This window comes from Brachyistius frenatus, unplaced genomic scaffold, assembly GCF_029030835.1.
Source record: "Brachyistius frenatus isolate BFR_SWC_R1_liver_20210118 unplaced genomic scaffold, ASM2903083v1 Contig_68, whole genome shotgun sequence".
Taxonomy (NCBI): Eukaryota; Metazoa; Chordata; class Actinopteri; family Embiotocidae; genus Brachyistius; species Brachyistius frenatus.
The window spans coordinates 329,920-356,930 of NW_027210667.1; the positions used below are offsets into that span (position 1 = coordinate 329,920).

The 27,011-nt window shown below is 40.0% G+C and overlaps 3 protein-coding genes across 9 annotated transcripts in view; 2 read left to right on the top strand and 1 right to left on the bottom strand.

The window, feature by feature from the left end:
- Positions 1-27,011, bottom strand: part of mtus2b (microtubule associated tumor suppressor candidate 2b) — a 195,850-nt gene that overhangs the window by 160,813 nt on the left and 8,026 nt on the right. For 2 of the 7 annotated variants that reach the window (XM_069707364.1, XM_069707365.1), the window contains exons 4-15: positions 26,185-26,391; positions 22,242-22,367; positions 20,615-20,713; positions 19,187-19,383; positions 15,665-15,731; positions 14,991-15,205; positions 14,580-14,685; positions 14,414-14,487; positions 14,215-14,313; positions 13,991-14,110; positions 13,117-13,217; positions 9,989-12,559 (exon numbers count right to left, since the gene is read on the bottom strand). In XM_069707364.1, coding sequence (XP_069563465.1) covers positions 12,352-12,559; positions 13,117-13,217; positions 13,991-14,110; positions 14,215-14,313; positions 14,414-14,487; positions 14,580-14,685; positions 14,991-15,205; positions 15,665-15,731; positions 19,187-19,383; positions 20,615-20,713; positions 22,242-22,367; positions 26,185-26,391 — 1,619 coding nt within the window. In that variant the 3' untranslated portion in view covers positions 9,989-12,351. Of the gene's footprint in view, positions 1-9,988; positions 12,560-13,116; positions 13,218-13,990; positions 14,111-14,214; positions 14,314-14,413; positions 14,488-14,579; positions 14,686-14,990; positions 15,206-15,271; positions 15,732-17,128; positions 17,295-17,337; positions 17,525-19,186; positions 19,384-20,614; positions 20,714-22,241; positions 22,368-26,184; positions 26,392-27,011 lie in introns of those variants that run through there. The other 5 variants (XM_069707366.1, XM_069707367.1, XM_069707368.1 and 2 more) reach the window with 5 other exon arrangements.
- Positions 2,228-6,640, top strand: slc25a15a (solute carrier family 25 member 15a). Its single transcript, XM_069707372.1, is given in 9 exon segments — positions 2,228-2,375; positions 2,564-2,639; positions 3,156-3,414; positions 3,898-4,038; positions 4,131-4,300; positions 4,411-4,567; positions 5,288-5,319; positions 5,322-5,456; positions 6,560-6,640. Coding segments are annotated over 7 exon segments (891 nt in total). The 5' UTR covers positions 2,228-2,375; positions 2,564-2,584; the 3' UTR covers positions 5,399-5,456; positions 6,560-6,640.
- Positions 5,807-9,826, top strand: stoml3a (stomatin (EPB72)-like 3a). The gene is made up of 7 exons (XM_069707371.1): positions 5,807-6,899; positions 7,869-7,972; positions 8,120-8,192; positions 8,323-8,405; positions 8,580-8,783; positions 9,222-9,356; positions 9,466-9,826. The coding sequence occupies exons 1-7, from the start codon at positions 6,731-6,733 to the stop codon at positions 9,655-9,657; spliced, it is 960 nt and encodes a 319-aa protein (XP_069563472.1). The 5' UTR covers positions 5,807-6,730; the 3' UTR covers positions 9,658-9,826.

Below are 27,011 nucleotides of genomic sequence, written 5' to 3' on the forward strand. Positions count from 1 at the left end.
AATTGTTGGGCTTGCATGGGCAAACGACATGTTTCATATATTTATATGATGAAAAGATGTAAACGCAACCCCTGAAGCAACAGTAATTGTTGCCTGTGCAAACGTTTAGGCACGCTCTACTTGTAAAGTCAGAACTTCAGTCTCTCCTTAGGCTTTAATCGGCTCTTTCACAACTTTAAGGCAGGCCAACGATTGTCATTGGGAATTATTAGTGGATGAAAAATTCAATGATGATAAATGTATCATCATTGCATTTTCTGACTAACATTGTGATAGCACTCAACAAAGTTCGATTCCTCAAAGCAGCGGCCTGAGGATCTGAAAATGAAGCTGATCAAAGCCAACAAAGCAGGGGAAGTCTACAAAAAGCTTGTCAGCTTGTCCACCATATGACTGGAAAAGCTAGGAGGGTTTAGGAGTGATGGTGGACTGATTCACAAACAGACATTCAATGAAACCTTACCTACAACATCTTGATCACCCATAATATTTTAAATACAATTCAAATTGAGCTGGTTGGCCACAAAAGGCAAATGTTGGAGATATAAGGAGCAGCACTTGATGTAAAGAACACCTCGCCGACTGGAATTCTTCTTTGGCGTTGCAGTCATGTGGCACAGAAAACATTCATGGCCACACATGGCCAGAGGGAAGAATTGATTCGACTAAGTATTCACAAATTCTGGATCCAAATGTGATACTGTCTTGTTCATATTACCTGAACATGACTGAGAATCTGTTGGTAGCCTTTTAAGTTGCCAGGCAACTCTGAAATTGAAATGATCTGAAAGAAATTCAACTGATTACAAAAAAAGAGTTGCAAGTTGTGATATCTGGTAGAGGGAGAATTGCTAATTACTGATTTAATAGGTGCCCAAAACTTTGCACATGTCATAATTACCGTTTAATCCTTTGCTGTTTTTAAGATCAATACATATCACAAACATAGATAAAAAGTAAGTGTATTAACATTTGAAGAAAGGTGATATTTTTGAATGTCTTATGATGATTGCTGTTTATTTAAACAAAAACAAAATATATCATTTGCCCAGTTTTTTTTTTTAACCTTATCTTACAACTACTCATTTATTTCGTAATTCATTTGATATTTATGCCACCTGAATCATCTGATAACAAACCATATTCGCCATGTACGTCTTTAAACATTTGGTCACAGTTTCTAAATTAATTTTCAACTTTAACATTAATACTATTGCTTCCATTGCTACAGCTGATAGTCACAGCATGTCATACTATAAAGTACCATATTAACAAAGTGGTTAAAAAAAAAAAAAAGCTAAAAGCAATTCAAATTTCTCCAAATTAGGGGTACCGCAGAGATAAATGGAGCAACATTTTAACAATACTAATGACAAAATCTCTGTTAGGCTATAAAAATATAGGTTTAGAAAAATATACTTAAAGTATTTTTTTTTTTATTATTCAAAAACACAAGAAAAGAGCTTTTCAGAGTCAAAGTCATGCTACAAACTAAAAGCCTGTTGTCATGTCGATATGCTGCTGCATGCTTCTTTGTTGGACCAGAAGCTGTTTGGGAGGCCAACTATGGAGTACACTGACATCTTGTGGACAGTAGTAGGTATTTCAACCAGACACATACAGGTCGGTATTTATATCCCCAAAATTGGGAATAGACGGCACCCAAGAGGTTATAGGACACTTTCCACGTTCATGAACTATCAAACGTGAATACGCGAGACTACACTCTCAAGTTTTTCAATCAAATGTTGACGCGCAAGTCATCACTTCCGCACTTATCTAAGTAAACTGGACATAAACCAACACCACACTAAGGCTGCGTTGATGATGTTGTTGTTGTTGTTGTTGTTTTTTAATCACTATAGTGTTCTTTTTCCATAATCTTATTTTATTTTCCCGCAACTCTGCAGTCCAGGAGCCATCGAATCAAACGTTAAGATGCAGCAATGATACGTTTAGGCTGGTTTTTTGTTTGTTTGTTTGTTTTTTAATTTTTTTGAAATGAACTATTTTTCTGCGTGATGTGTATTCCTCCTTATGGACGGCGTGTTAAAACTCCTTGCGCGTAATGTGCGCGCAGCAGGAACGACTTGTAGAAATCTGCCAATCAATTTGACAACTCGTTACTAAGAACGCGGAAGTGCAGGACGACGGGCAGCATTAGGCAAGTTGGATTTTAGAGGAAATTTGTCCTCCGTTCCAGGAAGTTGAACTGTGATTTTGGGAATTGAGATGCTTTCGTGGAAACGTGTTGCGTGGTAGGATGTTGGTTCCACGTGGAACAGTGCTGGACAAATTGTTGTTCTTCGTGAGGTAAACGGGCAACCATTTAAGATCAACACGAGTGATGAACCCAAACTGAGGAGAGACCACAGGTGAGAAGCATCAAATATGTCCGGACCTACTTCAGACATTTTAATCCTGCTGTTTTGTATCTTCAATATCGAGCGATTTATTGCTCTTTATTGGACTTCTATATCGTTGCTCATCATTTGCGAGTATATTAACGTTCAGATTATTCTAAGGTGAAACAGCTTCAACCATTGTTCTTTTATGTTTTCAGGCACACATCTTTTAAATCATCATGCCTCCACATCCTTTAATCCAGGCGATCGTGGACTTCTCAGCTGGAGCAATAGGTGGGTTCAAATTGTTTGGATCAGTCAAGAATCTATCCCGTGTGCCATTTATCTGTTTTTATATCTACTGAAGATCAAACATGGATCATCATTGGCTGATACAAGTCAAATCAGTCACATGTATTTCATACCCAAATAAGCCATATTAAAAAATGTCAAATTTACATGATGGTACAGATATTAAACATGGACTGGTGTGATTCTCTTTCTTCAGTTGTTTCTTCAAGGATATGCCCTGAGGTCAGCAGCAGGCCACATAACTGGCTGATAACAATTCAAAAATAATAGAGACAGCCATTAACAAAGTGTCACTGCAGTGTAGAGTCATGTATCTACAAAGTCATATTCAACAACAAAAATGTTGTCTGGCTGCATTTGTCATGGCCAAATATTACCAAGACTCTGGCCTTGCATAAAACTGTATCGAGTTGGGAAAGCACTCAAATGTTTCAACTCTTTCCTGGCCTGTGCTCTGACTCCAAATGATTCACCCAGTGTCATGAGGTCCTACCTCAGGTGGCACAGCCTGTGTGCTGAGCGGTCAACCGTTTGACACCGCGAAGGTGAAGATGCAGACGTTTCCCACCATGTACCATGGCTTCATCCACTGCTTCATTTCAACCGTCAAACAGACGGGACTCGGTGGTCTCTACAGAGGCACAACACCAGTCCTCATAGCCAACGTCAGTGAGAACGCTGTGCTCTTCTTGAGTTATGGCCTCTGCCAGGATGTGTTCCGCTTTTTGTCCAGGATGGATAAAGGAGCTGATCTCAGGTTGATATATATATATATATGTGTGTGTGTGTGTGTGTGTGTATTCCTATAGTCTTGATCGCAAGCTTTTGCTGCTAATTTAGACATTTTTGGTGGATTAATTCTCCTCCACATTTGCTTCCATCTCCTCCACGAGTTGCTGCGTCCTCTGTCCACCCTCTGTGCAGTGAAGCCTTTCATCATGTAGCACAGTGCTACATCATAAGTTAATATCATTTTAAACTGAATATCTTTGGGTCTTTGGTGGCAATTAAGGACTTAATAATTAAGTAAATAATAATTGAGAGATGCTCTAAATGGCCCACAAATGGCTGAGCTCCTTTTTATGTGGCTACAGCAGGCAGGAATCTATGTTTCCAGCCACCGTATACATTTAGATTTCCTGTGTAATTATAAAGACTGAAGTTCCAGGTGTTTCTGTATCCACATTAAAACCCTTTATTGTTTATGTCTGCTATTGCACTCCTTCTCATTGGTCGGCAGTGATATCCAGAAGGCATCTGCGGGGTCTTTAGCTTCGATCTTCTCCGCCATGGCGTTATGCCCCACAGAGCTGGTGAAATGTCGCCTGCAGGCCATGCATGAAATGGAGGCGTCTGGCCAGGTAGCAAGAGGACAGAGAAGGTCAGCGTGACCAAAAGGAGACATTTGAATAAGAACATGTTCAGTTTCAGTTTACTACAGTCACTTTTGACTGTGTTGTGGTGTGACTTCAGCACAGTATGGACCGTAGTTAAGACGGTGTTGAAGACAAACGGCCCTTTGGGTTTCTACCAAGGACTGACGTCCACCATCATGAGGGAGATCCCAGGTTACTTCTGCTTTTTTGGGGCCTATGAACTGTGTCGGTCTACATTTGCACAACACATGGGCACAGACAAGGACGGTTATAGGTATGGTAATGTTATTTCCCTTTTCAAGTTCAGGGCATTTTTGCAGTTTATGATGTTCACCTGTTTCTGTGATCTACCCCCACAAAATAATTTCTGTTTGCAGGTGTACTTCCTCTCATGTTCAGCGGTGGATTTGGAGGAACTTGTCTGTGGTTGATGGTCTATCCAATAGACTGTGTGAAGTCCAGGATCCAGGTGTACTCTTTAGCTGGGAGGCAAGTGGGCTTCATGAAGATCTTCATTGGCATTGTACGCACTGAGGATAAGATTTAAACATGCATTTATGCATTTATTTATTCACCCAGATGGGTTTTGGACACAATGGTACAGTTCTCACATATTGCTGAATGCAAATTTGAAAAAAATCACTCCACATTTGTGACAACACGGGAGGATAAATTGCTGGTTTACAACACATGTCGTCATAATTACAGTTTGAAGGACAGCAACTGTATTATTAGGCTTCTTGTAAAGACGTTTGGTTCAGTAGAGAACAGTGCTGACTCAAACACGCGCTGCCTCGACTTAAATCGCCCTTTCAGTTCATAACAAACTTCACGATTAGGGGTTAATACAAGGCTGGGTCACAGCCTCGCAATACTTTTTACATTCCCTTGCAATATTTGTTATATTTAGTAGCCGAACAAGAATAGACATTAAGCTCAGAAGGAGTGGAAGAAGGAAAGTTTCGTGAGAGATGAAAAATATTACAAGAAAAAGCAAGACATTTTGCGAGGGAACATGTATTGTGAGAAAACGAAAAACATATTGCGAGTCAATGTGAAAAATATTGCGGGGAACACAAACTTTATTGTGAGATAACACGGAAGTATTCCTCAAAAAAAATTCTTGCAGTGACCTCTTGAGGTCTCCGTACGCTGAAGCAGAGTGAGGATGCATCTTATTAATTGGTCCAGGCTGGGTGCTTACTCGTCTGTGGGGAATGACCCGTGTTGATGTTTGACTCTGTCATATCCTACAGGGTTCACTGCTCTATACTCTGGCCTGACTCCTACTTCCCTGCCAGCGGAGCCCTCTTCCTGGCTTATGAGTCCAGTCGCAAGTATATGATGGAGACAGTTGGTGCCTGATGTGGAGGACCTTTCCACTGGATGCAAGTATCCTGCTGGAAGACTTCCTCATCCTCGGGTATTTTTAAAATGAAATTGTTAAAATTGTATTGTGTCTTAATATTTGATGGGGTGTCAACTGCAAATGATGCAAATACAGGTGTTTTGGGCAGGCTATGGTTTTAGTAGAAAATCTTGGGAATAACATTAACTCTGTGTGTCTCTACTGTGCTGGGCGCAGTCATTTGAAATAACATTTTAATCTGAATATCCAAGTCTTCCATCTGTGTCTGAACATGTTGCTGAGTGATCAATGTCCAGTAATGGCAAAAGCTTAGAGCGGAATATGAACAACCAGTTCAATCTGTTCACGCTTAACTGCAGTCGACAGTGCACTCTTGCAGCTGGAGAGAGAGAGAGAGAGAGAGAGAGAGAGAGATAGCCCTTAAAGGTGCAATATGTAAGATTTATGTCCTATCTTGTAATACCACTTTGTACCTTAAGAGGTGATAGAGAGTCACCGTAGTATTCAGTCTGTCCTTAGTCTGGTTCTCAGAGGTTTAGCAGTTAGTGGCAATTGTTTTGTAATTATTCACTGTAAAGTTAGATTTTATGGACACAGGAGTGGATTGAGTAACAAATGTATAGCTAGCTTGTTTCTGTTTTTAGCAAAACCACAGTAGCAACTAAACAGCCACAGCAAAACTATAGTGACGCCATCTAGAATGTTTTTCAGTATCGTTTGTATTGTCATTAGCTGCACTGTAGATCCTTTTTGAAGTGTCCAAACAAGTTCAGTACGCCTGGTTTGTTTGTCACGTCAAATTTCCTTGGTTTTGTAGCTAGATGACGAGCTAAATGAGTTTGTCACAGCCAGTAATTTTAACTGCTCTGAACTGCATATTAACAAGCAGCAAACTGAAAATATTTACATTACCAGTAACGTTATACAATTATCTACCTTTATTAAGCTTCTACCACATAAATATAAATATTATTTTTATCTAACTAAAGAAAGAAATCTGAATCATTTTGGAAAAACCCGGGAAATCTGTGGGGAAATGTGGAAAAGGTTCCCTCATAAGGGGGAAACATGATCATGATCTTCTTCGTTTTACACCGTATTTAATGTTTCATGACTTGGATACCACTGATTATTTATTCATAAGCTGCACCCAACAGGTGACAGGCTCCTGGACTTGAGTCGAACAATTTAATGGGAAACCACAAGATCTGAACTTTAAGCGCCACATAGAAGCTGGATAGACTCCATTGTTCACCCACCAGGTGAGTCCAAGAATCACACACTAAATGACAGTGTGAGAGTCTCGGACTCGTGAAAAGCACCAGGTGATGAGGGAAGTGGATAGACCACACCCCACAGGGAGAACAAAGGTAAACGGGCGCACTGCCGCTTCACTGCTCCATTACAAAGAGGACTCACTTATGATCTCGACAATGTCCAGCACAGCAAAGATGGTTACGCAAGATAAACTTGAGATCAACGCGGAGAATATCACAGGTAAATACTTTTTAAAAATCTTTTAAAATACGAGTCTTGCATTGTGACTGTCATTAGATGTGAAGTGTTTGTTTTACCACTTCCTCACCATGGATACCAAATGAGCTGGAAAACCTAGATATACAACAAAGGGGATCTAAACATGTGGGTAATTGTGTGAACATTTCCCCTCAAAGATACTGATACAGTAAGGAAGAATTTCCTATTTTTTAATGTATGTCTTTAGCACGCTGACATTTTATTCTAAAGCAATTGTTTGGTTTCATTAACAACACTAGTTTTCCGTGCTTCACATTCACCTGTAATGAGACAAGCATTATTTATCATCCTTCTCAATATCCCCCCTTTAAATCAGACCTCGAAACCGAATCAGAAAATGTCAAAAAGTTTTCTTTGTTCAGTTTTGAATGTTTAAGTCGCATATCAAGCAAAAGTGACACATTCAGTATCTCAAATGTGAGCAATAGCTTTTTTTCTGTTGACATTATTGTCAACCAAATGGCTTTTGCACTGTTGTACAAGCTGGTTTGGCATGTTTGCCAATTATCTGACATGCGTGAGTTAATCATCCAATTATAAGGACCAACGAGCATGTTAATGAAAATGAATGAAAGAGAAGACAACATTAGTGTTTTAAGGCTGATATATCAGATCTTTAGTAGATTTACACAATACTCAGGTGGATTTTAAATTACACAACTTCCTTTAAAGATTCATTACATCATTCGTGACAAAGGGGAAGTGTGGATCTATAACTCCTGAGCCTGAGTACATGTATGTTTTGTGTAAACTGTAACAAAAGGTGCTGTCCCACTGTATCGTATGTCCTGTCAACAAACTGACTACATCGACTTTAAGTCTGGATATAAACGCTTTCAAATGTGGAACAAAGGTGCTGTGGAAAATATGCAAAACACCTTTCCTTTTTCGACTACAAGCTTGTAAAGTGTTTTTCCATTCTGTTGACAGATAAAAACTCAGGAAGACTGGGATGTTGTGGTTGGCTGTTGGTCATCGTATCCCTCATCTTTGTGGCAGTAACCTTCCCAATCACATTATTTATGTGTGTTAAGGTACACTATATTCTTATAGCACTGATCGAGATTTGACCGCTTTTGTTTCTGTTTTAGTTTAGTTCAGTGATGTGGCTGCATATCATGGGCTAATATTTCCCGATGTGCTTATTTGTTTTTGTACTCTATGTCTTCTCTAACATCCAGATTGTGAAGGAGTATGAGCGGGCTGTAATCTTTAGACTCGGCCGGATCACAGACAGGAAACCTAAAGGGCCAGGTTTGTTATGTAACATACATGCGTAAACACTGCAGGGAAAACAATTCCACACACTGATTACCACATTGTAGAAGTCTGCTTAAAAAATGGTTCCAAACCATGACCTAATTTGATATTTATCTCTTTCCAGGACTCTTTTTTATTTTGCCCTGCACTGATAACTTCGTCAAGGTTGACCTGAGAACTGTGTCCTTTGATATTCCCCCACAAGAGGTGTGTCTTTTTTATGTTTGTCCTGCTATTACATTAAACAGAAGACATTTGTCTCTCTCAAAATCGCCTATATCACAGGCCTTAATTAAAATTCTCATTTTCTTTAGTGATCAAAATAATATATACATCATAATTGCTTTTTTTTTTTCTTTTTTCTTTTCTTTAATTCTGCAGATCCTAACCAAAGACTCAGTGACAGTGTCTGTGGATGGAGTGGTGTATTTCCGCATACACTGCCCCATCTCCTCTGTGGCCAATGTGTCCAACGCGCACTCATCTACTCGGCTGCTCGCTCAAACCACCCTGAGGAACGCACTTGGTACCAAAAACCTTGCAGAACTTCTATCTGACAGAGAGGGAATTTCACTTCATATGCAGGTGAGGATAACATTGTGTGAAACATTCAAGCTCAGAAGATAAAATTATTTTTGATTTGGTGGAGTCACAAACAAAATTCAGTGTGCCTTTAAACATAATACAAAAAGTGAATACAATTTGTAGCCTGTCAGCTGTAATCTGTTCATTTTGAAATTGCATGCAAAAAGCATTAGTAGTGAAAAAAGACTATTTTTCTTGTTCCTGAATAGGAATCAGTTAAATCAGCTCTAACTCTGCGATAGCTATTTTACAGGTGCATTAGTTGACCATCAGAATATCAATCAAAATATGAATCTAATAATGGCTAAAAACCTCCATAGCACTGAGGAGTTTGTTGACAAGTTGCACGATCATTTGATTCATTGTTCATTAAAATATAGCAGCGCAAACAATGGTTTTATGTGACTGCAGTATTCGTTATTCAATATTACCCTGCAGGAATCCCTGGACGAAGCCACTGATCCGTGGGGTATCAAAGTGGAGCGTGTAGAGATCAAGGATGTGAAGCTGCCTCAGCAGCTGCAGCGAGCCATGGCAGCTGAGGCAGAGGCGAGCCGAGAGGCCAGGGCTAAGGTGAGGAGAGCAATGGAAACCTAATGTCCCGTTCATATATTCTGACCATGAAAATGAGAGAATGCTGAGGGAACATTTGTAGAAATAAAGACTGTTGTCAATGTGTCAGCTCATTGCTGCAGAGGGAGAGATGAAGGCCTCCAGAGCTCTGAAAGAAGCCTCTCTGGTGATCGCTGAGGCCCCCTCTGCTCTCCAGCTGCGATACCTGCAGACTCTCAACAGCATCGCCGCAGAGAAGAACTCCACCATCATCTTCCCGCTGCCCATAGATATGTTGCAGAATTTCATGCAGAGGAAATGATGAAATATAGCAAGCAAGTTGCATACAAGCTAAAGTAAGTCAGATTTATGCTGATATTATTGTAATATTGTTATTATTAGTTATTAAGCTTCAGTGGCATCTATTTTCGATGTTGTCTACGAAGTCTGGCGTTAACTTCTGAGCTTTAATTTCTACTTTAATATGACTTCTTAAACATATAACGTTTTAAATTTGTGATTGAGAAAAAAAGAGCTCTATATCATAGTTATATATTTAAATGTATATCCACATCAGATTTAACATTTGTATACTCGTGTTATTGTGATTTAATACTTAAATACAAAGTGCAACATATAGACAATAAGTCTCATCAGTGACCACAATATTTTAACGAGCTAAGCTACAGATACAGTTCTGGAGGAGGACAAATAAATAAATAAATAAATATATGAATTGCAGAAGAAATGTCAAACAAAAACAACCTCATAAAAACATGCTTTCATATAAACATACCCAGAGCATGACTTTCTGAAATACTTAATACAATCTTTACAACATAAGTCCCGTAAACAATCAACAGAAGTGCCGACATCCACGTGATGCACCAACCTTCTCTGAAATTGAATGTAAATTGTTAACAAAACCTCTTAATGTAGTGTCAAACAAACATTCAGTAGATGAGTACAAGGTCATGTCCACAGGACACAGAGGCAATCAGTGCCATCGGAAAATCTGATGGAGAGAAAGGTCATTGCCACTACCTTGTTTAACATGATCAACTTATTGTCCAAATAGCAAATGCATCTCACACACAGCCAAATTCCTGTTGGAGTAGATTTCCACATTATATGCCTGGTGGGAGGGGGTGGGGGTGGGGGTTAATTGGTGATTCTACAAATTGCCCTTCGGTGTGAATGAGAGCGTGAATGGTCTGTCTGTCTGTCTCTATGTGTTGGCCCTGTGATGGACTGGTGATCTGTCCAGGGTGTAGCCTGCCTTCGCCCAAAGTGAGCTGGGATGAAGCAGGCATAGATAATAGATGGATGGATGTCTGAGGGGTTGAATAACAGAAATATTGCTCTATTACAACTATATAATATATTAATGTAATAAAACAACATTTCAATTTACTTTTATACATTTCCTGACAACAATATACCCCTTAAAAATGTATACATACTTTACACCCAAATGATTTCATTCAAAGGACATTTTAAGATAGACCTTTGAGATGAGTGGTTATGTAAACATGGAAAAAATACAGTTAATACAAAAAAAAGTTACGGCAGTTGCTTCCCTTTGATGACTCATAATTCTCCTCAAAACCTGAGATTATTCTCTACGGTGAGAAATGAGGTAACATTGCAAACAGATTTTCATTTTTACTTTGATGAAATGATTAAGCAAAGTTAAGACAACAGAATGTTTTTGCTGAAAGTCAAATTCAAGGGAGCCTTTCAAAGTTTTCACAAGGTTTTCTGCGGTGAATACACAGACGATCTTCAGAAAACCCAAACAATTCCAGCCAGCTGCAAAAGCACTGATGGTATACTCTAAAACAGAAGGCCAGGGAAAAGAAATTGTTACTATGGATATTAAAACTTTATATTTTGCAATGTCTGCACCATTTATGGCTGATTCTCCAGCAATTAACGTCCTTCCATATGACAGCTACAGGACAGAATGAACTGCTGTGTTTAATGATCTCCTCTTTGGTGGTTTCTACAAATCCTGCACTTAAAAAAAAAAAAAATGATTAGACGATTAGATTTTCTTAACCCGACTGAAGGCAAGGATTATTTCTTGGTTTCATTTAAATAACTGCAGTTTGAATTGTGTTGCCGCTTTGCCTGTAGGTAATATTAAAATAAAGTTAATTGTAACTGGAAGACAAACCATGCTTTAAAGAATGTACAGATTTTACATTACAGTCAATAACATAGTTACATTGTGTCTGCAGTTCCAGGGATTTATGAGTAGTTATGTTGTCGTAACTACACATTTCAGGTCAACGCTGATCGCTAGAAAGTATGATGGATGGTTGCAGTTGGATGGCCAGGTAGTCATTCCTGATACATGAAATATTTCAGCATGAAATGCCCCAGAGAAGAATCCACACTTTGAGAGGAACTTACTGTAGGTAGTTTTGTGATTTTTGAAGTATTGTCTGTGCCCTTGTAGACGTTGCTGGTGGGAGAAAATGGACAGCAAAAGGCGCTTCTTGGGTTTGCTGTTGCACTTTTGATATTCACTATGTCTTGTTCATCAATCATCCTGAGCACTGGATGAGAAGATGGAGATGGTGTTGGAGGCAAAAACATGGAAATGAGGCACCGTGACATTGATTCTGCTGCCCAGAATCTACAATGACCAGGTGTTTCATCTACCGGAGGGTTGCAGTGCATCGGTTTAGTGGGATGTTTGTGTGGAATAGAAAAAGAGGAGAGCAGAGAATTCCCTCTTAATAATAAGAGGTGTGAGCATTAATACAATTCGTTAGGTCAGAGATTAAAATTCCTGGGGTTCGACTTTGGAAACATATCACACAGGCGAGTGCAATTTCCCAAGAAACAAACTTATCTGTGTCTGTCCATCTCAAAAGTGTAAAATCGTACCCCTGTCATTGAGAGGAACATTCACCATTGAGCTTAAAAAAAAACAAAAAAACAAAAAACAGGGCTTCTGACACCAGATAAGAGAAAGCCTTTGATACAAGAGCTCCCACCGAGTGTGTCATTGATGGTAGGAGTGTGGGCGGGCAGGTGAGCCTGGTCCAGAGGAGGGCCGATGGATGGGTGAGGAGCTGGGGGACATGCGAGGGCTCAGCTCGCCTGTCTGTAGACGCCAAATCAGTTCCTCATTAGTGCGACTGAGGCGCTTCTTCTCGTTGCTCTCCTTCTCCACGTGCACTTGCAGGTTGGCATTATCCTCAGACAGTTGCCTGAGGGGGAAAAGGGACGAGAAAATGTCACAGGTGGAATGTCAATTCTTTGCCTATTGCTGTATTAACCTAAATGTGTATTAGTGAAGTAGAGGTAAACAAGACAGGTTAAAGGTAAGTGAGAACACCAAATAAATAATATATACATTTTTCTTCTTTATAATTTAACAGCTGAATCACTTCTAACATCACAGGTTTTTCAAACTCTAATAATTTTTTTAAATAATGCTGGGCAGCATTTAGAGTGCAGGCCTGTGACAACGGTATCTTTACCAAGGATCAGTTTATTTACATTTAGATGGAAATACACCTTTATCTTTGGTTTATGCTTCCAGAGTAACATGTTGTATAGCTGTGGGTTTTCTAGGATTATATCCATTCACCTTAAGGTAATTTTTTTTTTATCTTAAACATTCATAATAAACTGACCTCTTTCAACAAAAAAAGTTTGTGATACGTCAGTCAGAAAATTGCAAGGACTTCTAAACCAACCTACTGTACATTTACTGGTTTGAATTTGGCTTTTTAAATCTGCAGCCTGATGCATTTAAACTGACCTGGACACAGCAATATTTTTGTCAATTCTTTCCTTTAGGTCTTCGTTCTGCTGCTGTAACACCTGTACTCTCTCCTCCAGGTACACATTCTTTTCAGCCTGCTCAAAAAGACAAGTAAAAAGGTGCACAACATTAAATTCTTCAAATGAGGAATGATAGTTCAGAACAATTCAGACAGGAAATACACTGAATGATGTGGGGGTGACAAAGAAAACATTTTGTCCTTGTTATATTCTCTCCCCCCTGCTAGTCATGACGTGCACTTGATACATGACCCATGATGGTTTCTTCCTTCAGGTGTATATGACTGAGTGGAAACCAATAAAGAAGGGGCAGGGACCTTGTCTCACTCGCTTCTATCTTCCGGCCACTGCAGTGGCAGTTTTAGTTTAGTGACTGAATGATTTTGAGTTCTGGTCTGATGGGTCCATTAGTCCTGTTTTGTGGTTTCTGTTAGGGCTTCTGTTAGGTTAGGGGGAAAACACCAAATCCTATGATCGACTTTAAATGGAATGTTTTTGCCCTAACTGTTTAACTCCCATGGTTTTATTGGATCTCTTTTGTAGAAAGCCTTTTAGAGGGTTGTAAAAGTCCGAATGAAGAAAAGGGTGTAAATGGGAGGGCTGCAGTCCTAATGCACTTCAATACTTCTCCTATTAGAGTGAAATCATTTATAAATCTCAACAAGCTACCATTAATTTTTGGACTTAGTTATTTTATGTTTTTGTTAATCTAGCTTACATGTTAGGTGCCACTTGAATTTGAATGAATAACAGTTTCCTTTGTGAGTTTAATTCTTTTGACTTCAGATGGAAAACATCTTAAAACGAGCATGAATAACGTTGATAAACTAAAGCCGAAACTTGAAGCCTACTATTTTCTCCAGCTCTGAAATCTTCAGGTCCTGTTGATGGATTTGTTGATTTTTCATCTCAAGAACTTCTTTCAGACTCTTTAGGTCCTCCTCAATGTGTTTATATGGTGCCAAAGCATCCTGGAAAAAAAAAAAAAAATCGCAGAAAACAAACAATGCTTTAAGTTTCATCCTGCTGCTGTCCGCAGAGCAGTTGATATATTGCTGTCTTTCGAAACAGTTACCACAATCTGCTCATCTGTGCTCTTGCGAAGAGCTTCTTCAAAGCGCTTTGCTCGGTCTCTGAGGCTTCGATTCTGAAACGTCAGTGTGTCCACCTGATCCTGGTGACCAGACAGATATTAACCTGTTAATTTTCTCACTATCTACAAAATGTTTCAAAATATGCATCTTAAAAATGTATTTTTAAGGAGATTTCTTAACCTGCAGTGACAGTCTGATCTTTCCAAACTCTTCTTCCAGAGACTTCCTCTGCTGTTCGTGAGCCATCTTTAAATCTGACACAAGAAATAACATGTTATCATTCCTCTTTATCTGCAGAACAGTGAGTCAGTAGAGGAGGGCAACAGGCTTTAACCGTGTTGCTTACTCTTGACAGTCCTGGCATGCTCCTCCTGCAGAGTGGCCAGTGTATCATCGTGAGCCATCTCCATTTCCATCAAGGACGCCTCATGGTTGTCACTCATTTCCTCGAGCTGCGGCCAAGATTTAGACAATTAATAATTACAAAAATAACTTAACAAAACTGTGGATTATTCAGAGTAACTGGGACAAGACGCAGTGCTATTAAACTGTATGAATAATAATGAAGTTATAATTTCCAAATACAAAGACAACTACTTAGAAGCCAGATCATTAAAACCCGAACTAACATCCATCATGGCTTGTGATTACTAAAGGTAAAAGAGAACGTGGTTTTTGTGAACAGATCCTCACTTTTCGTGTTAGATGTGGACAAAACTGGCAGGCTTATATCCAGACTGGACCAAAGCAAACACACCTGCTCTTGCTGTTTGAAGCGTAGCTCCTGCAGCTCGGCTCGTTGTTGGGCCTGCAGGCTCTCCGTCTCGTCCAAGTGCTGCGCCTTCAGCCGCTCCTCCAGCGCTCCCAGCTCCCTCTGCTGCTGAGCCCGCAATCCCTGCAGCTCAGCCTTGAAACGGCCCTCCAGTTCCTCCTTCTCCTGCTGCAGTTGCTCCCAGTGTGCAACACTGAAAGCTGCAACAAAGCGTGCAGATGGAGGTTTTTTTCACCAACTTCAAATGTAGGTCATACATGAGTTACTACAAAAGTGAAGAAAAACTTTGTCAAAAAGATACTTTATTTATTTATACACAGTCACTTGGTGTGTTAGTTGGTAAATAGTGTAACTTCACATGTTTGTTTTGTGTTAAAGAAATTTCTCAGTATATTTTTTACTTCTAGAAAAATCTTGAAAGTAAATTATTTATCCAGCCGGGAGGTTGTTTGAAATGAAACAATGTCCACAGAGCAGCCATTTTACAGTACAGTCTGGTATACGGTGCGTTAAATCCAGACTTCCATCAGTAGTGTGAGTTCCCAGAGGTCAGTCTTTTATACTCACTGGACAATACATCATATGTTGTTAGCTGTGAGTGACTCACAGCTTTCTCTCCTCCCTGTGGTGCCATATATGTCACACGGTATCCCACTTACCCACTTCATCCCTGATTCTGGCGAGCTCCAGGGACAACTCCCTCTCCTTCACAATGGCACTCTCACTCTGAAATACAAAAATGTACAGGACTGAACACCTCTGAACAGTACAAACGGATTTCAGTGCCTCTTGTCACCACAACTGGTGACAGAGGGAGAGAGAGAGAGAGAGAGAGAGAGAGAGAGAGGTGAAAAATGTATGAGATAGTAAACCGTATGTCTCGGCCGTGATGATGTCACCCATTAAGTGGTTTTTACTTGGATCATGCAGTCATCATGAAGATACTGCAGTGACCTCAGGAGGGATGAAACATGGACTGCAGCCTTTTCATTTCACATGTTTAATCTCCACCTCTGCTCCTACCCATCAATCCCTCGTCCTGCCCAGACGCCCCCCCGTTTAGATCTCCAGGGAGTTGTGACACGCATTCTAATGTTCGAGTGTGATATTAAACACGACTTAATCCACCTTCAGGGCTACAAGGAATGATGTTTTTGTTTTCCATTTTCAGTTACACTGTTGATTAGTTTTGCAACTCTTTTAGTAATCATTTGATCCGCCATCAAATAGTGAAAAATGCCAATCATAATTAATCAGAACCCATGGGTAATATCTTTTAATTACTAGAATGGCGTTGGCAAATTCCCACAACAATTTATTTACAGCAAATATAAAAGAGAGAAAGAAACCAAACCCTCACAGTCAAGATACTGAAATAAGCTCATGTTTGGCCTTTTTCCTTAACATATCAGCTATCAGTTATTTGATGATTTGAGTTACCAGCTAATACATTTTTTCAGGACAGTACATTTTAAAACAAACATTGTTTTTATATTAAGGGTGCTTTTTCTCCAGGAGACACCGCAATGAGTTAATTAACCTCTCTTAAGTCTGGACCCATGTAATCAGAGCAGTTTCAGTAGAAGCATTAAAACCCTCCAATATGAAGCTACGTTGTTGTTTGGACTTGTTTTCCTGAAGAGATTCTGACTGCAGTCAACCAACGAGCAGCTGTAACTACAGCTTGATGCAACACTTCTTGATCAGAAATAAACAACATCGGAGCGAATAATGCATCCTCCGATGTGAAACTTCTCTTATTCAGTCAGTGGGATGTAGTCATCCAGAGTTAGCCAGCGGAAATACATTTATAACACAATGCACACACCACGAGAGAGACAAGGATGAGAATTTAGCACAGCAAGAATAGCGTTTTATAAAAAGTCCCCACAGGAAAGAAAGACGGACAGTGCGACACACAAGCCTGCTTTGACTCAGCATAATCATTATACACTTTCCACCAGCTCTGTCTCTAGGAAACCAGTGAACATAATGATCCTATAGACAGACACACTCAGACCTCCCCCCCTCCTCCAAACACACACATGCGCACAACCACACATACAGAAAGGAATCCTCGGTGCTGAAACAAGCTCGCTGCCTGCAGAAGATGCTGCCTTTACCGTTTGGTCCAGACAGCACAGAGGGAGGAAATAGAGCCTACAGCAGCAGTGGCCCATACTAGTCTAGCAGATAGGAGCATCCCTTCGCCGGCTGGGGAGGCAGCAGAGGCAGACGCGAGTGCCAGAAAGATACAGAAAGAGAGACGGCGGGGGAGGGAGCCGGGCAGGGGGAGGAGAGGGGAGGAGAAATGGGAAGACCGAAGCCTCACCTTGTTTCCTGGTATGCGACCATCATTTATCCCTGCTGGAACAAAGACTGCCAGCCCCAGCCCAGCCCAGCCTGCCTTCCTCCTCAAACCCCCTCTAACACGCCACGTCACATTCACACGCATGGCAGGAAGGAACGCACGCACGGGCGCACACACACACACACACACACACGCACACGCACACACACGCACGCACGGGTGCACACGCACACACGCATGAATTATTTTGCATCTTTGAGAAAAAAACAAAGAGTGTAGCAGGAGAAGATGGATTAAAATCTGATAAAGTTCATGGAAAAGGATTTTAGCCTTCTTGATTTCTTCAATCGATCTCATATTAAACATTCTAAAAGCTCATCAGTATATGTTGTCGCTGTTGTACACATCTTAAAATCCAGAATGGACACACATGAGCCCAGTAATGACCAATGCAGCGGTGCTGAAGTACAGGTAGAGAGGACAAAGATTCAGAGCCAAAGTTATCAACACAGAAATACAATATCTTGACCAATATTGAAAATTTGACAGGTTGTATTTGATGAAAATATAAATTAACAAACATCTTAAGTTTGCCTGTCATTTATATCTAAACATCGCTTATAGTTGCCATGTTTAATACCATATTTAAGAATATTTTTTGAAGGGGAGGCCTATCCCTCCATTCTTATGGTTTACAGATGGTTAGGATACACATGTATTCTAAAATCTCCCACCCTTCAGAGGTTATTCTGCCCATGTCTGACAATAGGTAAAAGCACAGCCAGGCCCAGGCAGGCAGCTCTAATCTCATTAACATCTCCCATTGTAGAGCAGAACCCATGGGTGGGGCTGGGGAATAGATGACACACAAGCAGAGGACCAGGAGAGGGCAAGAAACCAGCGCTTCATCCAGGTTTAAGAAGCAGAACATGCGCAGTTAGTCTCAAAAGCTACGTAAAATGAAGTATGTTGGATTTCTTACACATTAAAGGTCATCAGCAGTGTCAAATAAAAATTAAATGGGTTTAGTTCCCAGTGAGTCAACCATGCAGCAGTTGAAGGACAGACCCAACATGAAAGCCATCAAATGAAACCATAATGCACCTCATACTCTCTTCCCTTATTTGTTTGGAAATCCTCAGTTATTCCCAACATGTTCAAAAAGTCACAACAGCTTTTAAAAAAAGGAAATGACTGGCTTTATGAACAAAGTAATGTTGACAACAAAAGCCAGATGCCACAGGTGTCATTGAGCAAGTGGATGAAACACACTTTGAAGTTTCCTTCTGAAGCTCGTTACAACAACAAATTGAAGCATGACGTGAGCTTGAAAGTTACAGGATTCTGTTTGCATGACATATTTCTAATATTCAAGGACCGTACTGTTTTTTTTTTTTTATGTTTTAGTCGCCTAACTAAAATAATAATCCTTGTACTGTTTATTTTAGTGTGACATGAAAACCAATTAAGATAACATCCATCACTTTATCAAAGTTATATTATTGTTACATAATCATTCAGATATTAACAAGAACTGTGTTAAAAATCCCCTGCTGAAACTCAAAGTTTGTAATGTAAGAAAATATCTAAGTCATGACATCCAGAAGCTAAATTAGCAGAAATTAAAGGCAAGAGATACTTCTGGGATACAATTTTTTACAAGTTGGCTTGTGCATGCCAAGCTCCAAAATCTTTGATGTTAGAGCTTTCTTAAACAGACAATATATGAAAATGAAGAAGAAGAGCATGTGACACCCTCTTCAGTCTAGTTTTAGGGTTTATGCGGACAGAATAAAGTCTCTGGACCCTCGCTCACAAAAAAAAGTCCCCTGTGACCTTGCTGTGGTCTGAAAGCTCAGCTCAGGCTTACCTTGTGACAGAAGTGCTGGGTAGTGATGCTGAAAACATCCAAGCACAGAGAAGCCTTCTTTAACTGGGCCTGAAGGGTCTGCAGCTGCAGGTCCTGCTGCTCACAGCGTTCCCGCAGCTGCTGGATCAGGGCCTGGTCCAGTTCCTGCGTCCTTTCTGTCCGTATAGACCCATGAACCGCTGCTGTCTGGCCATGAACTACAGATACACAGAGCAGGTGGAGGAAAAAAGTATTGTGAGATATTTTCACTCAGACTTAATGAAATGTTTTTAAGTGAAAGATCTTGACACACACACACACGCACAAGTGGACAGTTTGTATGAACATATATTATATGCATAAGATCAAACAGTACACTTATGTTCAAGAAGAGAACAATAATCATGTGACACAACGATTTCCATATTAAAGCTATTACATTAGAAGGGTTCAAATAAAATCATTATCAGCGGAAATAACAAATATTTTTCAAAATATACACTAGAAATTTGTGATAAAACCATTACCATTTATTGAACTGTATTAATCAACAGATGATAAGCTGATATCGTGACGCTCGATAGTGAAGCAACATCAAATTAATTGCGAATCATTTTAAAATGAATGAATTGTTAAAGTCAACTATCAAGCAAAATGCCAAACATTATATTAACTCCATTATAAGGATTTGTTGCTATCCACTGTATTATATGATAGTAAACTGAATATCTTTGGGTTTAAGACTGTTTATGAAACAAAATGTCAGTTTGAAATTGTGCTTTGGTTTACGCTCTCTACACACACACACACACACACACACACACACACACACACACACACACACACACACACACACACACACACACACACACACACACACACACACACACACACACACACACACACAAACATATTGACTGCTGACTGCTCGGAGCCTCAGTGGTGTATCTGCTTTCACAGTGACAAATGAGATTCCCTATTTACTGTTACTCAAGTCCACTCAGCGCTCAGACCAATCAGCAGCAGTTTCTTCCAGCCTATTACATGTCTCAAAACCTGTATCACCTGCACCGAAACTCTTTCTGCTTTTGTCTGTCTGGTCTCTGAGAAATGCGCATATTGCTGACTTGTAGTGGTGTAATCTGAGCCAGCGAGACTGCTGCTGCAGGAGCAAACCAAGCATTAGAGCTACCGTGGCTTGTTGCTATGACAACATCAGGCTGCCATGGGTGAAGTCTGGGGATGGAGTGCGGGGAGAGTGCGAGAGAGAGGAACAGAGTATTTGACTGCAATTTTTAAAGATACAGTAGAAGCTGATGGTGTTTCACGAATGACGGCTTCTTCCTTCTTTTCTACCACTCGGAAACCAACTAAAGCCTCAATAGAAGATATACAGTATACTGTATCTGCATGTGTTTGCATGTTTGCAGTGTGATACATTTGACTTACTGGGGGACTGAGGCTTGGGCGAAACCACCGCAAATCTTTTAGGGGAGAACTTTGGTGACAGCGCAGCATCTATGTCCTTCTGCAAATCTCTCCTAGAGGCTGTGTAGAAAAGATAAATGTTACTGTTTTATATTCAAAACACAAGAAATACACTTTGTATTTTCTTTCGTAAATATTGTTTTCTTAAATATGAGTATTTATAATTCTACTGCACTGCGCCTTTTTGGGGATATTTTTTACTCTTTTCTTAAGATTTTATTTTGCATAAAAAACATTTTCATTGATTGATCTATGATATATAGCCTAACGCAGACAAAACCTGTCTACGGAATAAAACACTTATATTTTGCGCTGAGTGCTGTAATATATGAGCAAAGTACTTTTCTTTATATAATTTAGGTATATTTTGCGAACCATACTTGACTTTTATGGACTTATTTATATGGTACGAACATCTATTTTTACACTGTTTTATTTACATAACAGATCTGAATACTTTGACCAGTCCATGATTCACACACTAGAGAACATTGAGGTCATTAGTCTACTGTTGTTAATTAGAAATGTTTGATTCCCAGGATTGTGTGAACTGTAACACAAAGGAGTTCAGGACCCCAGAAGGTATTCTAATTGAACAATGTGAGAAAGACAATATTTTTGTTGTTGTTGAACAGTCCACACAAAACATTGAAAACGTGCAAGTAGACCGTTCAGTGATGTTCACTGTGGTACAGTGGCCACTAGCTGGCGTTGCTAATACAGTTTTCCACAGACTTTGTTGCAGGGGGCTGAAGCTGCTCAGAGATCCACAGTATGGCCACTAGATGGAGCCGATACTCCACATTCACAAAATGGGCAGCAACGTGCATCAACTAACAACAAAGATGCCAACAAGAACAGAGAGGAAGCCAACGGTGCAGTACTGTATCACGAATGTGATGCAACAGTTAAGACACATCACAGAAGAGCTCAGTAGGTTAATCTCTTTTCACTCTGTATTCTTTTTTCTTCAAATCTTAAATTAGACCCCCGCGGGGAAAATGAGATGAAAAAGGGACTGTCAAGAGAAAACCTCACTGTAAAGACGGTTGGTGCAGAAGTTTCTTTAAAATCATAAATTAAAAGACTAAAAATAAAATACTTTCTGGCTCAGCTTCATGTCCATAGTCCAATTTTGAGGGCGCTATATTTTCTGCCAAACGCAGGAAAACTCATTTGGAAATGGGATTCCTGTTTTGTCAGTGTCGAACAACATAAATCAATAAACATGTGTGTGTACAAATACCATCAGAGGACGTGACAAGGTTCACACCTGCCTTCCTGTTCTCTGCTTACATCACCGGTTTCTATAAACAGTGATGTCATTAGATGGATTGTAATTTCCATTGCCTCCGACTGATGAACAGCAACATGTGAAGTGATGGCTACAGTTTAACAGTAGTGCTAACAGCGCCTCCAGTGCTAAGTTGGCATCTCCCACTAAGACCCCTGCTAGCACACACTCACACATCCAATGACGGGGGTCATGTGATCTTCAACTCTGACCTGGTGATCACACCACCAACAATCACACATAAACTGACCGCCGGACGCTTGTCTCCCCTGCCTGTGTGTTGTGGGGCTGTACCTAGTGGGGAGGAGTGCTGAGGCGGCAGACTGCGGCGCTGGAGGCTGGGAGCGTTGGGAGGCTGAGGCCGTCTCTGAGTATGGAGGGCTTCGCTGGGAGGTGTATCATCGCTGCCACTGCTGGGATCTACAGAGCGGGAAAGATGTCAGAGAACGAAAATACTTTTTTCACAACCTTGCTCAAAAGCCATGACAAAAGAGTGAGATGTAGGTTGAAAGCCAATAAAGACATAATTTATTGAAAGAAAACATGAAATTAACACAAAACAAACTGAAAAGATCATGAGGAGTGGCAGTCAGGGTAATCGGTGGTGAATGTTTGTGTGTGCTTGATCAAAGTGGTGTGAGGGAAAGTTGAGTGGTACAAAACAACAATGACGTGATGAGGAGAGGAGCTCTGTTTGGACTGAGAAAGGTTTGGGATAATACGGTGTGGAATCACCAGGTCCAGGAGCCTCCGATCCTCATGGTCTGATCAGGGCACTTATATACAACAGCACTGAACTGGAAAGCAAACCAGCCCAATATAAAAGATTCTTTCTTTCAACTAGCTCCAAGCTCATTTTCTTATCTCCTGAATATAATATAATCTGTTTTAATACTGATTGACAGATGTTACACAGTCCACTAGACATATTTATGGCTGCTCTATCTCCATAATTTGACAACTACATTTAAGTTATCTAAAATGTTGCACATCCAGTTTATCTTAATTTTAATTTTCAAACTTTTTTTTGCATATTTGTGAAAGCTTTGTGATGTATTGGTGACCTCTCCGGAGCGTCTCCCAGCGTTCCGCACAATGCATCCTGGGACATGACTCAACCCCGGTGACCCTCTAAAGGAACGAGTCGGGACATACGAGTGGATATAATGATCTGCTGCCTTAAAGCACTCCATGATCCTACTTATTTTTTGTTTCTTACAGGGGAGTAAGGGAGGGAGATGTTCAGCATCAGCCTCCATTTCAGTGCATCACTGTACAGTGAGATTTATAATACCGAGAAGTACATGGCTGCAAACTGTAAAGACAGATCCCTTCGTACCTAACTTTACACTACAAAAAAGAGTAAGCACTCCAGCCTGGCCTACAATTATGCTCTTCCTGTTCTGTTCTTGTTCTGGTCTTGTTTGTTATGATGAAAGATTTCATTTATTCTGGTATTGAGGGACTGCTGACTGACAGTTTGGAAATGTACAATAGTGGCATTATGACTTTCATTTGTCAATTTAGTAAAGTTTTTTTATCATAATCTTTTACACTGAAACACAAATTTAAAACATTGAATTATTTTAAGCTTACAATCAAAAAGCATGAAAGGAAACCCCTACATGTCGTTATGAATCACTGTGTGCCTTCCTAGAATCAAGCATCTGCTGGTTGCTATCTTTCCTGGGAGAGTTTTTCAAACTGCAGAAGCAGCAAACTAGACAAACAAAAATCAGAACGGTGTAAACATCCTAATTATTTATAACAGCGTATTATGCCTCTAGCTTTTGTGGACATGAAAGACTTTGATTCATAGACAAAGAACAGTGCAACACAAATATCCCCGGAAAGAAACACTTCCTCCAAATAACCAGGAGGAGACATCCCTGGTCAATACATAGTATGCTCCCCCCCCCCCCTTATATAACAGTTCTATAAGATAAACACTTAACTGCCTTTTTAATGGCTTTGAAACATGTATCTACATTAATTTTGTCAGTGTAAGCAAAGAGTGACAAACCAGAGAGCTCCAATTACTTATCATAAAATATTCATCTTCTCAATCAACAGCAGTGCTGACACACCCTGCACCTACAGCACTGCTAACATAACATTTTCGAAGAGGAAAGGAGGACAAGTTTGTGTCCTTGAATTAAAATATTGTTATTCTGATCAGAGAGTTGTTGGTTTAAGGAGGCGGAACTCACACATAAAACAGAAACCTGTTAGTCAGTGAAATATGCAGGTTTAATGGTCCTCGACTAGAGCTAAAATGACAAAAGACAGCATAAGAAATTCAGATTAAAAAGAGAATATTAAATCGGTTTTGATGTTAAAATGCCCAGGGCGTGTGTGAAACCTCCACTGGGATCACGGTGACTCTTCTCACTGCAGTGTTTGAATTCACCTGGGAGCGTCAGCAGATTTTTTTTTGTTTTGTTTCCCAAGGCGTCTTACTGAAATGAAGACTGAGCCAAGAAGCGGATTGGCTGAAGGATACGGATGGAGGCTGACTCACACAGCTGAACGCTTGTTTCCAGCGTGCATGTACAGTTCTAATCCACCCCCCCTGCAGTAAGCATCCCCTGATCACCAGTGAGAAGCTCGAAGAATTCTGCTCTGCTGGTGACTCATTCACAAGCAGTGACGACAGACAGGGCTCTCCCTTCTTTGCATTAGCAATCACGCTCTCTTCTTTTGCAGCGTATTTTAAATGTACAATTATCATGTCTTCTTTTGTCTAAATTAACATCAAAAATAATTTCTCAAATAAGATCTCTGGCTTGCGTGATAAAGAATGGAAGTATTGATAAAACAAAATTCAGGTCGATTATGTAGACATAACATCTTTAATATTTTTGTTTGGTTTTTTGTTAGATCAATTTGATATAATTAGATTAGAATAAGTCTACAATTGATGTTGACTGAAAGGGCCATTTCAGTCTATTACTATTCTAGTCTATAAAATATTAAAAAATAGTCAGAAGGGAAGTCATGTCCATTATAATTTCCTGAAGCTCAAGATGACACCTTCAAATTCTTTGCTTTGTCTGACAAAAAAAAAGCTAAAGGCCAAAGCTATTCACTTTAAAATAAAATAAAATTGAGAAAAACAACAAATCCTCAGATTCAAAAATTGTTGAACAGTTTTGCCAGATGAACAATTTAAATGCTTCATTTTCTGTAAGCTCCATCAATCGTTTCGCAGTAACACACAAATGCGTTTAGGAATATTTAAATATCCAACAGACATACGAGTACACTGTGTGACAGGCTCCTCCTGAGCTAACTGGACAGATGAATTGGATGTGTCGCTAGTTGCGTGATGTAAATTATGACATCCTCTTCTCTAAAAGGTTGTACTCACTCCCAGTCAAAACATTTTCATGGAGAACATCCCTGATGATTGTGGCTGCTGCATTTGAGGCATACGGCTGCTACTAATAGAGCAGTGTTGTCTGAGCCAGCAGCCTGAAGGCAAAGATTGCTATGCAAGCTGCCAGTAATGGACTGTATATGCTGCTCCAAAGTGTTATACTATCTGGGAGACACCAATCTAGTCACTGCAGCACATTTAAATGCCAAAGAAAAACAGCAAATTTATAATTGGTTCACAACTGTAAAATAAAGCTCTACATGGAAGCCAACAAAGACAACAATGCTGTTAATAGCCAGAGTACGTCACGTTTAAATGACTGCAGGTTATAACCTGGAGCAGCAGTTGTTTTCTGCAACGGAACCAAAAACCCGCAAGGTGAACGCTGGAGCCTTTTACGAGACTATTATCTGGCCTGACTGTGTTACGAGTTTGAGGAGATCTGCAGGTGATGAAGAGGCGTCGGACTAAAACTACCTGATCCTGATGACGTTCTGCAGCATGCAGGCTGAATAGAGGCAGCAGAGGGAGACCTTCACATTTCTTCATGAAGGCTCTGTGGTGCAGCAGCTTTCAGGGCACACTTGTGATGAATGAATGAAGAAATTACAAGGAAATGAGTGACTGTTACTATGGTAACTGATGATAGCAGGAACAGCCACACCTACTGGGGAACTAATAAGGAGACGCAGAATGTGATCAAACATAATTGTGGAATTTCCTGTTAATCAGACGAGCACTCCCTGATTTCTGAGATAATTTGTCAGGAGCTGTTTTCTGCTCGTCATATTTAAGATGAAGTTGTAAAAACAGTATAACCCTAACTCATTGGAAATGTGTAGAGAGAGTGTTACTCACGCTGAGAGGGTCGGCAGGGATCACTATGGCTGCTGTCAGTAGACTGGTTGCTCGACACAGACGAGACACTGGAGCGCCGGATGAAGCCAAAGGCGGCCAGGCGGGCAGCTGGAACGGCAGAGAATCCTGGAGGACGGAGACCGGACTGGCCTGATTTGAGCAGGAAGCTTTTGGCCGTGTTTTCTGGGCCCGACCTCTTTTGCTCTCCTAAAAGTAAATTGAAAAACATGCAATATTGCGGTAGCAGAGGGATAATCTCCACCTTGCAAATAAAGAAGCTATATTCAGTCACAGGGTGAGTTACAGAGATGGAATAAGAAAAAAACGAAAATGATTTTTCTCACTGCAGGAGATTGTATTTACACTAATAATACACAGTTGGCATGATGGGTAAAAAAAGGAGAGTTCATGTCACTTTCACTAATCCTATGCTGCTATAAAAATGACACACAAATAAAAACATATAACAACCTTCATTCAGAGATTAATTTGCAAGACTACCACATATGGAAGGTGACTAGATTATGATTTATACTGTGAGCAGGTAGAAATATGCAGTGGAGGTTGCTTGGATATTTAAGATACATGGCTATAAAATGCTCTGCACTTCAAAGAGTTTAGGTGTCAAAAGTTGAGCCTCATCCATAAGCATGACAGGAAACAAATTTAAGTTAATCATTCAGCAAGCCGAAGGAGCTTAACTTCTCTGCAGCTCAACAAATAGAGGATGTGATGTGCACAGAATAGTAAAGTATGCAGAGAGGTGATTCATTTTCCTAAATTTACCTTAATCATCCGACATATTCTTTATATATATATATATATAT